Consider the following 14,145-nt stretch of genomic DNA (forward strand, 5'->3'; position numbering starts at 1 on the left):
TAGGTCTGGTTCTGTCTCCTATGGGGTCACTGCTCCTTCCCGAGTCCCAATGTGCACACTACTTTGTGTGTGCCCTCCAAGAGTGGAGTCTCTGTTTCCCCCAGTCCTGTCAATGTCCTGCAATCAAATCACGCTAGCTTTCAAAGTCTGATTCTCTAGGAATTCCTCCTCCCGTTGCTGGACCCCCAGGTTTCGAAGCCTGACATGGGGCTCAGAACCTTCACTCCAGTGGGTGGACTTCTGTGGTATGTGTTCTCCAGTTTGTGAGTCACCCAACCAGCAGTTACGGGATTTGATTTTATTGTGATTGTGCCCCTCCTACCATGTCACTGTAGCTTCTCTTTTGTCTTTGGATGTAGGGTATCTTTTTGGTGAGTTCCAGTGTCTTCCTGTCGATGACTGTTCAGCAGCTGTGATTCCAGTGTTCTCAAAAGAGGGAGTGAGAGCACGTCCTTCTACTCTGCCATCTTGAACCAATCTCTCTATATGCTCTTTTGAAATGTAACTTTTTATAACTGAATAAAGATATAATGCTTCCATTTTACGGAAATATATATATGTACCATTTTACAAAAAATTTATATATGTAATTGTATATATAACATGTATGTTTGTGTGTGTGTGTGTGTGTGTGTGTGTGTATATATATATATAAAAACAGTTTTGAGTCATTCATTGAATAATACCGAGTGACTGAGTGCCAGAGATCCAAAGGTGGACAAGAAAGACTGACTCACTGACCTCAAGGAACCTAAGTCCTAGTGGAGCTAACATTCACTCAAACAATGTTTGTCTAGCTTACGTGACCAACATCACAAAGCTTTAAGGCAGAGAAGAAAAACATACTTATAAAATTCTCTCCAAAGTAATCCTTTCTCAATAACTAATTACTGCTTAGCAAAACAATATATAACCAAAGGAAAAAAATTCCAGAGTGAAATAAAAGGTTTTGTATAAAAAGGGGTAAGTAAATCACCAGAATCATATTTGGAAGTTCTGGGTACCTCTTGTTAGAAATATTGTGCTTTTATGTAAAAGACATTCCACTCAAGTTCTTCCAAATCTGACTAAGAGGTTATGTAATCCCTCTGAGCCTTCGTTTTCCCATTTGTACAAAAAGATAATAATAACCATTCCATGGGATTGTCATAAACGTGGTACATACCTGGAGCACAGTAAATGCTTAAGTAAGTGTCAGCTGATTTTATTAATAATATTATTCATAGATGCTCAGTTCTTTTTTTGTTTTGTTTTGTTTTGTTTTTTGCAGTATGCGGGCCTCTCACCGCTGTGGCCTCTCCCGCCGCAGAGCACAGGCTCCGGACGCACAGGCCCAGCGGCCATGGCTCATGGGCCCAGCTGCTCCGCGGCATGTGGGATCCTCCCGGACCGAGACACGAACCCATGTCCCCTGCACCGGCAGGCAGACTCCCAACCACTGTGCCACCAGGGAAGCCCTAGATGCTCAGTTCTTGATCAGTACTCAACCACTGTCAATTATATCTCTCCAAAGAAAATGGGAAGAATGAAATCTGTTTCAAATTTCTCCAAAATATGGAAGACCTAAAATGATATTATCGAAGTTCTCTCAGTCATTACGGGGAAAACAATCTCATTGTGTACACTGGGATGTTTGGAATGAACTGGAAATTTTACGTACAGTCTCGGATTCCAATGCTGTATTATCTGCAAAGACTGTGCAAGCATCTCACTCTCCTGGAATCTTCCTGTGCATGAGCAACATGCTGGAAATCACATGCCCCATTAGCACCTTATTACAAGTGCCGACTGCGTATTTCTCTGAGGTCAGACTAAAGGATGACAAGAAAGAGGGCATTCTACGAGAGACGGCTGGTCACCCAAAGTCCACAATGTCACAGGTGACCTTTAGTAGGAGATTCAAGGTCAGAGTCTCTCCAGACCCAGTCAGACTCTGCAGGCAGCCCTTTGGGTACCTGTGTCCTCCCCAGCACCAGACTCTCTAATCAAACAAGTGTTGGGTACACTCAGTAATAGGCAGGGTCTCAAGTTAATCATAACTCAAATGATATTTCACACTTAACCTCTCTCTACAATTCAACTCAGTTTCAGAAAATAACAACAGAACTTCATAAATGCTCACAGCATTTCATCTCACTGCAAAATTAACTGACAAAGTAAGAGGTCACAATGCCAAAAAAGAAATGGGATAAAAAACACAAGGCAAATAAGAAAATTACAAGGTCAAATAAACTGCCCAGCCAAAGTTGTTTTAGCAGGAAGATCAGCTGGTGCCCATTGGCAAAGTTGGACTGGACTTCAAGTTATTAGATAATTAATGTATTACACTGAGAGCCTCCCACATTATTTTTAAAGTTAACAGTTAGGTGCTAACAAAAAAGCAAAGGTCACATTAATGAAGAACCTATGTCCCCAAAACTGTGTTAGGTGCATTACAAGTATCTTAATGCTGGGACCATTAACCTCATAGTAAGATTAAAATGGATTATATTCGTTTCATCTCTTTTAAAAGCACCATAAATTATTTGAGGGGTATTTAAGAGTTTTAAAAATCACATTCTTTGATACATCCCTCTATGACTAGAAAAGTAAAATAAATAATTGTGTATAAAATGTATTACTTGAATCAAGTTGGAAAGATGCTTCATTCATACATTTAAATACTTATCTACCTCAAAGAACCAGATTCTACACACACGTACAATCATGCACATACACACTTGAGTGTTTTTCCAAAGCCACTAAACTGAAACCTAAGAAGAATGGCTCTGTATAAACCTGGGACTTCTGATTTGCTGAGAAGAGGCTCCAAGTTTGGGACCAGAGTTACACACCCTAGATAAGTGAAGCTCATTGGAAATCCTCCTCCACCCTCCCCCACGAAGGACGCAGCAGCTCCCCTAAATCAATGTCAAAGTCCGGCATTTAAGAATATCAGTTTGAAAGGGCGCTAAATGAGCAGCCTGCCCAGTGCACTCCTCTATTAACCCACGGGAGGGGCGCACGCACGCGTCCCAGGTCGCAGGTGCGCGATGACAAGTCACGCTTATCTCCGCCTGCAAAATAACGTGCTCAGACCATCACCGTCACCGGAATGGCGCTCTCGCCAGAGGAGCACCCGTCTTGGCCAAGGTCTGAGGAGGTGGGGCCCGCTACCTGACTTTCTCCGTGGCTCCTCCCGTTCTCGGCCTTGAAGATGGACTTGGGCTTCCGGGACTTGAAGTTGCCCATGCTGGGTCGCAGCACGTCCAGCCTCGCGGGCTGCTCTACATGCTGCACCGGCTCGCGGGACGGCACGAGCTCCTCTAGCGGAGCCCCGGCATCGGGATAATTTTCTTTATCGTCTTCATCTCTAGAACAGGAAAGACCCAATTTAGAAAGCACCCATTTTGTAGAAGGTGGACATGCTGGCAACAGGGAAGACCAGATCAACAGGCTTATTAGAAGGATGAACTAAGGTATCTACCATGATTATTTTTGTAATCTGGTCAGTTAATAAACAGTGACTGCTTTCAAATTGAAAACACAAACAAAAAGAGTCTAATAATCTGCCCTGGGAAAGAGAGGCTGGTGACACTCACTGCTGCTCATTTACACGGTACCTAGCAAACTTTTTAGTGTAGGCTGCTTCAGAAGAACTGAATGTCACTTTTCAGATCACACCACATTCCCTTCCCATCTTTGCTAGTGGATACATACTTTCTGTAGTTGTAGCTTTGCACATACTATCATACTTGTTTTTCATTTTTCACTTCAAGATAGTTTCACATATGTCATGTTTTTCTCTCACCAATAATAATGTGAGATATTCCAGTTAGCTATTGTCATTCCTACATTATAGATTAACACTCTAAACCCCAGAGATTAAATAAAGGGCTAATTCACCCAGACCTGGAGTGGTCAGGTGGGTCCCCAGGCTCTCATGCATGTGTCCTTGGTTCAAGGCATGATGCTTCCTCCTCACTGGCAAGTCTCTAACCATCTCCTTACAACTTGCAGACACATTTAAAAGTCTAACTGGGGTCTATTTGAATAGAATACATACTACCTCAATAGAATTAAGACAAGAGCCAAGTTTTACCCAGCCAAGCCATCTATCTGAACAACCCTCTCAACGCAAAGCCAAAGATCCCAGTATCTGGGTCCTGAGGGTGTGAACGGCTGGAGAAGACTGACCTGGCTGGCGTTACCTCCACACACTCAGCGCTGGGAGGGCAGTGTTCATTTTCACACATCAATCAAATTCAACACAGCATCGCCCTGCCCCTTCAATTGCCTCAAAAATAGTGACATAATAACACTCTTATTTGAAGTCATTTGTCCCTCTTAAATCTAGATGCATTTTATTCTCTTATTTTGCTAAGAATTCAGCAACTACCACAGCCAGATGGAGCATTCCCTTTATACGATCAATATGATTGTCCTTAACCCATTAGCAATCATTCACTACTAGATCATGCAATTCTGTAGGACTGGCCACTTCCCCCAGGTGGTGTTTTTCCCTCCTGTGCCCTGACCAGCAGTACCCATAAAAGAGATTTTGGCAAGGTCAGCTAGCAAGCAATTCCTCATGGCTCAAGGATACATAAAGCCAAGAGACAAGAACAGCAAAAGAAAGACTTCTATGTGGACTGCTCAGGATGCCTTTTTACAAATAGAAGATTAAACTCACTAAGCTGATATCAGGAAGATGCGCTCCAGTTAGTCTCTGGGATAAGCGCAAAGAAAACATTGGGCCAGGATGTCTGGAGCATGGCCGGGGTGCATGTCGTTGGACAAGATGTGGAAATAAAATGATGTGAAAGAGTTAAACTTAAGCCTCAGGACAAACTTAGTATCTGGTAAAGGAAAACCCAACGGGTGAAATAATTCTTCATGATAGTAACTGAAAACACAAACAAACAAACAACAAAACAATGTCAGTGACACTGGTTAATATTTTCCCTTAAGATCTGTAATTAAAAAAAAATTGTATGTCACTAATGGGTTTGGAAACCAGTATCACACCATGAGTTGGAACTACACTAGTTCATTTGAAATGCACTCTCACTAGTGTCTCTCACTAGTGACAAATACTACTCATCCACACACCCTATGCTCCTGGGTGAGCAACGGAAGAAGCAACAGCGACCTCTACCATAACCTAAGTGTTCCTCATTCGAGGAGGATTCTAGCACACTCAAGAATAAAAATGACTTTCAAATCTAAAACAGCGCTTTTGATAGACTCCTTCCTAAAATAATACCTGAATTTTGTTTTACATATCATATTTTCAAGGTGCCCAAAAGCTATAAATGTCATCCTTGACTTGAAAAACGGGGCAAAAAGCATCTTTCTCTCATTACACAAATATAAAACCTAAACAGAAAAGTCATCTTTAGAAATACATTTCCAACCTGTTACTGGTTCCTCAGAATCCCCAAAACAGAATATAGGTAATGTAATTTATGTCACCGCTTACTGGAATCAGTCATAACTGAGAACGAGCACGGTGTTCTGAAAAGAGCAAGAGTCCAAAATATCCTCCTACTTGTTAAAAATGCAGCCGGAGCTACACCAGCTCACCTCTGTGACCCTCATCCAGAAGATGCCGGCATCTCTACGTGACAGAGGCAGTACGGTCTCTGTGAAATGCCTACCAGAGAAAGTTGGCTCAAGACCACAATCCAATAAATGGGGGCTACTCTCACTTGGGGCCTTGGGCCAGTGGTTATTTGCAAAGAGAAAACTGAAGGTTATTTTTAGTCTTCCCAATACCTCCAGGATAAATTCCAAACTCCTTAGCAGGGTATATAAACGCTTTGTAATCAGGTCTTTGTTTATCTCTGGAACTTTATTTCTTACCACTTCTGGCATCCTCAGCTCTCAGGGTTCCTGCCATCCTGAACGGCTTGCTATACCTTCAAGTTGAATTATTTTCTCTGCCCTCTGTTGGCTTACCAGTAAGTTGCTCCCTCTGCTTGGTTTTTCGGCCTTATATTCCACCAAAAAAAGAGTCATCTGACATGTGGAGTTTTCTTCAGGAAACCATCCCAGAAACCTCACTGGGCTATTTGGTCATTCTAAGTGAATCCTCTGTTTCCCGCTAGTAAAACAGCACTTAACGCACTGTAGCATCATCATCTATATTCTGGCCTATCTCCTCCAGTGAACTGAATTCCTGGGAGCAGGGATTGGTTTGAATTTCTCCATCCCGTATCTCCACTGGTTTCTGGCACACAAAAATGTATGAAACAAAGGCCTTCAACAAATGTCTGTTATCCAACAAGTGTCCCACAGACCAGTGTCCAAATGCTGCCTCATAGCAGCTGTGTTATCTTGGATGAGCTATAATCCCTCTGAGCCTCAGTTTCTCCATCTAGGATGAGGAGGGTAACATCAGCTTCCTTTCAGTTGTTTAGATTAAATAATAAAATGCATGTGAAAGTGCTTGAGTGAAGCAAATGTAGAAGAAATGGTTAACGTGAAGGTTCTGCCATCATATCATGAACCCGGTGATGACCAAGATCCAGACACTCAATGCCACGTTTGGTGAATAAATCTAGAAGCTCTTCCTTAAGGTCTATGATGGGAACAGATGTGCTGATCAATGAATTCAATAGGCATTTACTGAGCATTCTCCATAGAAAAGGTACCGTCCTGAGTGCTAAGGGGGGTATACAAAAGTGGACAAAACAAAACTTCCTTCAACAGCTGATAATCTATTAGAAGAAACAGAACATGAGAACAAAGTATTAGAATTCAAAGAAGAGACTTAAGATACCAGATCCAGATGGTTTCTGTCCTTCATAATTAAGAACCAAGCAATGGTGAGTCCTACCTGAGACTAGAGCAGTCAGTCTGATCTTCATGCAGAGAGACCGTGTCTTCGTCACACCTGGAGAGAGGAGATAAAACCACATCAGATCCAACTGTCTGCTGCAGCAGAAGCAGCTACAGTCTAAAATTATCTGACGATTAGCACAGGAAACTAAAAAATGGAACAATCTTTACCACTCTCACTCAAGCCAGCGTCAATTCCCCAACGTCTACCAGGTAATGATACCAATGTTGTCATGTCACGTGAGCTTAAACGCTTAGAACCAGAGGTAACACTCCTTTTTCGTCCACTACTCTGCATCACCTAAGCAAACAAGATCTTAGCAAGAACCTAAGTGTTCACAGCACTTGAGGGAACATCTGACACCAACACTGGTGGATTGCTGTCGGCTCAAAAGAGACTCCGCTACATGCCTCTTGGCATTTCTTCTGCCTCAAGGCAGTCCCAAACCACACCAGCTGCCCTTTGGCTCACTCCATTGGCCTCCAGACTTTCTTGACATCCTTCCTTTTCACAAAATTTCTGAAATAACCTCGTGAAAAATTCTTGGCTCTTCCATATTCAAAACTCTCCAGTGTTCCACGCTGCCTAAGTGCCTCTGGAGGAGGACCATTCTCTCACTCTAGTGTATGAGGGAGCCTTCGTTCCTATTCTCAGCCCTTCCCACTCCGCCTCACCCCACACCACTCCAGCCTGGAATGCTTTTTTCCATCTTCAACTCCTACTCAGCCTTCACTGCTCCAGCCTCACAAGCTCTGTGAACTTTCCTCGCCACGTTCACCCACGTGCCATGTTCCCATTTTAACCTTAGTACAGAATGGTTTACTCTTCATTCTGAGGTTTTAGTAACCAACTAGATCTTGCCTAGCACTGTTATGTAATTCCTTTGTACCTCTGAGATCTTTTAAATTAGTTGTTAATTCCATGAAAAGAAATAACCATCATTTCTTTTTCTAGATACACTGCCACAGTGCCTACAATGTTACCCCAGAGTAGACACTCAATAAATGCTTGAATCAAATCATTAACTCGGGCCCCTCAGCAAGTCTGTTCCCTGGAATAATTGAACAAGCATTTATTGAGCACTCGCTGCCTTCCAAGTACTGCCTTAGGCATTGGAGCTGTGCTTCTCAAACTTTTTGGGATTCACGATTGACCAGTTGGTTTTCTATTTCCAGTCCACTGTGGAGAGATAATTTGGTAAAAAGGTCGCAGGAATATCAAATTCCTATAAAAGTTATTAAAGGCATACTCCCTATTTCTGTACTGTTCTTGTCTCAGACAAGTTACAATTTGTGAACAACACTTTGAGTAGCATTCCTGCTAAAGGACAGGAAGTTGAGAAAGACCTAGACCCTGCTCTGACAGAGTCCCAATGTAATGAGCAGACATAAATAAATAAATATCTACATACATAGATATAACCATAATACAGTATTTATACTACATGAAATCTTTTAGAAATTTAAAATATTCCTTACCAGCAGTGGTGTATAATTTACCCACAAAACAAACTGATGAAAGCTTCAGTCCTCTTCCCTTACTATCCCTTTTAAATTATGGTTTTGTAATGAATTAAACAAAGGCTCTAACCTAACAGACTCTAACCCTCTTTACCTGCTGGCAGCTGGGGAAAAAAAATGCATCGACTTAACAAAATGCTCTCCTTAACAAAATGAACTCAATTTCCTTGCTTTCCCATTTTTTTGACTCTCAATAACCCACTTTGTCCATCTCATGGAAAACAACAATTAAATTCCTAAACGTTGTCTTGTTCTCCTCCATTAGAGGCATTTACTGTAATAGATCATCGGAGCTGTATAATGAATAAAAATGTTTCCCAATAAAAACAACCTAGCTAAGTAGAAAAGCCAATGAAGAACAGAAATCTAGAATTGTTGCTTCCAAAGAACTAGGGTTCAAACAGAGTTTCAACCTTAGAGCTCAACAATACCTATTGTTTGGGAATTTGGCAAGAACTATTTTTTCTCCCCCTCATTTGATTTATTAATTTTTCTTCCCAAAGTACAATTAGTTAAAAATAAGAAATCGGCACCAGAACATACAAAGTTGCAGATGCTTTCTGAAATGTGAAGCCAGACCTAATTAGCTGATCCGATTTTAAGGACTACTGAGCAACTCCAGTCATCACTCAAGAAAACACAATTCCTAGCTTGCAGACATAGTGATGAAACAGATCTCCTTATGGCTTCCGTGGCACACATATGCAAGCTCTTTTAGTTCAATTTCCATTTGCTTTGATGAAGACCATCAAGCTCTACTCAATTAACATCTTTCTGATTGTTCTACTTGATTCCTCGCCCAGGAGCCCCCCACAAATGCACAATACTGGCCCAATTATAAAACTGGATTCCACACTGGGAACCCATATCCAAATATTCCTACTCCTGGAAAAAAAATCAACTCAGATCAAGTGTCCAACTGGTCTTGGGCATGAGATTCTCTTCCTACATGTTATTCCAATAAAAGAATTTAAAGACCAACCCTTTAATGATGTTCTTTGTAAATTATCAAAACCAGGCATCTTCTAGTACAAACTTTTTCAAACTATAAATTGTGACCTATTAGGAGGTCCTGAAATTAGAGAGCAGCTACCAGCATTTTGTTGTTACCATTGGTAGAGAAACAGAATAGAAAATGTCAGTACAGTGAGGGTTAAGTGTTATTTCACGAAACTTGTTTAAATAAACCATATCTATACATTTGTGCTAGATTGCAACATAAAATGTGTTTACTGTTGTTCACAGTAAAAAATGTGAAGACACCTCTATTAACTGACTTCCTTTGAGGTTCTCATCAACTAGATTCTAAGTTCCCAGAGTTCTTAATTTGTTGTTGCCCAGACAATACATGGATAATTTGTCCTTGCCATCATTTCTTTGTGAAATGCTCAGGGTCGTAACTCTTCTATTTGGACTTTTGCTTCCTCTATCAACCACAAACAAGAAAAAGTTAGATGGTACTTTATAGTTCACCTTCTCTTTCATATGATCTCAATTAAGCCTGACAATGGTGTGAGGTAGGAATTACCTTCACACAGGGGCTGAGGAATTTCCCAGGATTCCGAGGCGTAAAGCAGTGATGCCTGTGTCACTTCTGCTCCACCACACTAAGCCCACTGAACAGTCTCTTCAGTCTACGTTCCCAGGGGTTCACAAGAGAGAGAAAGACTTGTTTCTTAGGATAATGGTGGAGTAAGAAGTACCCATGAGAGGTTCTCTTTTTTGTCTTGAGGTAAATAAGAAGAGAGATCTCAGTCTGGTGAGTAGATAAACTGTAGTTGTACCCGGAAGGGGACTTCTATTCCCTGCAGTACCATGTCCCTTGAAGGCAAAGTTGCAGGGGTATAGCCTGCAATCCTGTGGGATTTCTCAAAGTGTGTCTGATTAAAATACAGGTTCCACTATATGCAATATCCTGGGATAAACCATAATGGAAAAGAATATAAAAAAGAATATGTGTGTGTGTGTGTGTGTATGTGTGTGTGTGTGTGTGTGTGTGTGTGTGTGTGTATAACTGAATCACTTTGCTGTACAGCAGAAATTAACACAACACTGTAAATCAACTATACTTCAATTTTTAAAAATAAATTAATTTAAAAAATGGAAAAAAAAAATAGCAAGTTCCAGCCTCATCCCCACCCGCAGCCCCACTAGATCAACTCTCTGGGGGTGGAGCCCAGGAATACGAGTCTTTCTGCCCTCTCCCCACATAACTAGTATGCTTCTGAACAGTTCAACACTGACCTAAAGGTTTAAAAACCCAGACCAGCAAGTGGGCTGACTCCAACATAATCACCCACTTCTAGGTTCCCACTTGGGAATAAAGCCTGGGAAGCTGGATTTTTCACAAGCCCCCATTCCCTTCCCCAGTTGATACTGATAATCAGTTGGTTTTGAGAATTACTGCTTTGCATGATAACTAATTTGTTGCAGAATTCATTGCTGGGCAGGCTTCATTTCAAATAACAGGTTAGCCAGGGCAACAGAGGAAATGACCATGGAAAAATAACAGATGAAAGGGCGCTGCAGATACAGAAGAGAAGGCCAAGGCCAAGGCCATTCTGATCTCAGAAGAATTTGGGTAGCAAAAGAAATTGAACTGGTCCAGAGCTGCACAGACAGGGCAAGGCATGGGAGAAACTGAGAAAAGCATAAAATACATCCCTGAGTCCCTTCCAATTCCCCTTCACCTTGACTCTTATAAGACCCCCAGCTGGCAAAGCAGAACCCTCTTAGGTTAGACTAGCTGCTAACATAATTTATATTAAAGTATTAATGACAATTTGAATCCACCTCCCAGGGGCACAGACTTTTTAATTTCCATTTTAATAAGGGCCGCCACCAGAGTTCTTCATCCAAAAACAAAATCATCTCTAGGTAGAATTTCAGGCACTAAAAAAGATAAGTACATGTGGGTAGGAGGAAGTAGGAGTGAGGTGGGGATAGGAGAAAGGGGACGTTTTCTCGTATCTAAAACATATAAGAGAGGCAAGCGCCTCCTCTGTGCATGCCGAGACCAGACGTGAACATTTACTGATTACATGCTACTTCTTTGTCTCAGTGTAGTGCATCCTGGTCCTGCTGACTTTAGGGTCATGCCCAGAGAACCACAGAAAACGGTTCATATTACTGAGGGGAGGAGAAAATACTATATTAGAGGATGACTAGCTTTAAATGACCCTCGTCTGTACTGTTACACCTATGAAGATTTGGTATGCTTCAAATGTTCTCCTCAGGTTTTTAGATTAGCCAGATGGCATTCCCATTGTCACTCAGTGCCTTTTAAAATAAATCACTGTCACTTCTGTGAAAACAACAACAGGACCTTATGCAATCAGAACTCCTTGGGGAGTGTCCAAAGACAAGGTACCAGACTCTCCCCAGCATTTAACTATAAAGCCATTTTTTAAAAAACTGTCCATGTGAAATCTAGAATTAAGTGACTCCATTTTGAAGCTGCGATGCCTATGGCTGACTCTGGGGATTCAGCCACACAGGGGTCCTGAGACTCAGGCCCAGAAAGCATCTGGTGCTGTAAGCACAGCACAAGGAGGAAAGCAATACCTGTGCACCTGAACCAGGGAGTCACAGCCTCATCTTTGGCCTGCATGCTTTGGCCTGCATCTCTCCCCACTCTTAGGCTTTTAGAAAAGCAAAGCTGTAGCACCATTACCGAGCAATCTCATTAAGGGGACACAGCAGGTCCCAATGAGTATTCTACATTGGATCTTCTAAAATCAACCCTGGGCCTTTTTTTAAAAAAAAAGTAACTAAACTTAAGTGAGCCCAAAGCTCAACACTGAGAGCGCAGCACATCCAAACAGAGAAACAAAGGAATGTGGAAAACAAGAGGGCCCGGGAAGCCCTGCAGCCCTCCATCACCAAGTCATCGTGACAGTGACTTGAAACGCACATAATTTATTTGCCTTTTAGGGAACTTTAGCAAATAACTCCCAAGTTACCGGGACTTCTGTATCAAACTTTTTTTGATGCAGCGTTTTTAAATGTAGTTGAGTATACAACCTTATACCCCCTTTTTCCTGAAAAAATGTTTAGAGTGACTTCTATCATAAGGTCCCGGAAGTAAACATAATGAGTTAGCCTAGAGAAAGACTACTAAATAAAGTATAGACATTTCATACATATATGGATATATGTAAATTATATATCAGTGACATATAGTATTAGCATAATATACTACCTGTTAATTTTTAACATATACATGTAACATAGTATTAGAAAACATATTAAGGAAGGGATGACAAGAATTAAAACCACAAACTATAAATATCTAATAAAAAAATACCATGCATGCTGGCCTTGAGTAAAATATTCACTCCTTCATTCCATGTTTGAACGGTGTTAGTCGTCCCAATCGAAAGCTTTAACCATGAGACTAGATAACGCATTCCTCCTATAGCCAGATCTCTGAGGGCAGAAGACAAAATTGACAAAGGGCATGCAAGAAAAGTTTACTCTACTGTGTCTTAAAAGTCTGTACACAGCAGAGGGTGAGACTAAGTTTAGCCTATTTATCACATGCTGGAATCCAACTCATTTCACATCCATCTCCTATTTGCCGTAAATGTACACAGCATGCTCCATGAAAACAGACACCAGCGTTGGCAAAATACAACAAAGCTTTCCTACTGACATGTCAGAGAGATTTATTTTTTTAAAAAATCTGAACTCCAAGAACACGTATTTTGGAGCACTGAGCTCCCGCAGGCCATCAGTTTGTTTTAATCACTCTCCCGTAGTTGCTAAAAGACTGATTTCAACCTGTAAAGATTTCTGGGCCCCATCAGTCCCCACATCTCGCGGTCTTCACAACCCCAGATTACAGGAGACAATGCATCTAGTACCCAGAGCGGCTGGAAACGGTAGAGGATACCTTCCCGATAGTTGCTTCCTGAGAAGGCATGCAAATCTTATTTTAGTGACAAAAATCACTTACTCTGTTACAGCGGTGCTGCTGAAGGAATTATCCTGAAGGCTGAAACAGAAACAAGAAAACATCAGCCAAGTCCGGCCGGGGAGCCGTCTCCCTGATTGCTCTCCGGGAGTTAGAGCACATACACAAACATGGCATTGCAAGGCAAGTCTCAGGGCTCCCCGGCACACTCGCTCTACCTTGGGCTGCTGTCTGCACATGCTCGTAACGACACCCCCAGCAGGGGCCCGGCCGCACGGGCGAACCACAAAGCCCGGCAGCCCGCGAGGCTGCGGGGACAGAGCTGGGCGGGGCACGGCGGCGGGGCCGGGACCCCGGGACCCCCTCGAGGAGCACCTGGAGCGTGACCTCACGACCCCAATCTCGCCAGCCGGGCGCCGAGTTTAGTCTGGGCCTCCCGGTGCCCGCCACCCCCGGGAAAGCCTGACTGTTTCTGCCTAGGTGCTGAAATCCGCGGGCGACTTGCTTTCTTCCAGACGTCTCCTACCAGTTTTACAGAGCTACCTCCCTCTAGGGATGGAGGCTCGCAGAGATTCAGAAACCGTTTAGAAAAAGCTGGAAGGGAACGAGAAGGGGGAGGGAAACATAGCTGCTGTTTTGGGGGTGTGGATGTGTGGGTGTGTGTTTATTGCCCAGGAAAAAGAAAAGCCTCTGAAAGAGGGCTAGCTGCATCACACCAGATCTGTCTGCACTCTGTTATTTCAGTCCCAAAGAGGAAGCGCCCAGCCCCGGACTGCAGAGCTGTGAATGAGCCCACGCAGGGCGGGTGAAGAATTTGTTCCAGGCATTAGCTGGTGACTGGGTGGGGGGACCGTGAGCGAGATGGGGTTTCCTCTGCAAGAGCAGCC

At 42.6% G+C, this 14,145-nt stretch overlaps 1 protein-coding gene across 7 annotated transcripts in view; it reads right to left on the reverse strand.

The window, feature by feature from the left end:
* Window positions 1–13,775, reverse strand: part of FAM13C (family with sequence similarity 13 member C) — a 135,813-nt gene extending 122,038 nt beyond the window's left edge. For 3 of the 7 annotated variants that reach the window (XM_060126155.1, XM_060126156.1, XM_060126154.1), the window contains exons 1-3: window positions 13,301–13,449; window positions 6,821–6,877; window positions 3,157–3,352 (exon numbers count right to left, since the gene is read on the reverse strand). In XM_060126155.1, coding sequence (XP_059982138.1) covers window positions 3,157–3,352; window positions 6,821–6,877; window positions 13,301–13,362 — 315 coding nt within the window. In that variant the 5' untranslated portion in view covers window positions 13,363–13,449. Of the gene's footprint in view, window positions 1–3,156; window positions 3,353–6,820; window positions 6,878–12,649; window positions 12,772–13,300; window positions 13,450–13,476; window positions 13,606–13,633 lie in introns of those variants that run through there. The other 4 variants (XM_060126157.1, XM_060126160.1, XM_060126161.1 and 1 more) reach the window with 4 other exon arrangements.
* Window positions 13,776–14,145: the final 370 nt, after the last annotated feature.

Source organism: Lagenorhynchus albirostris, chromosome 16, assembly GCF_949774975.1.
Source record: "Lagenorhynchus albirostris chromosome 16, mLagAlb1.1, whole genome shotgun sequence".
Lineage (NCBI taxonomy): Eukaryota > Metazoa > Chordata > Mammalia > Artiodactyla > Delphinidae > Lagenorhynchus > Lagenorhynchus albirostris.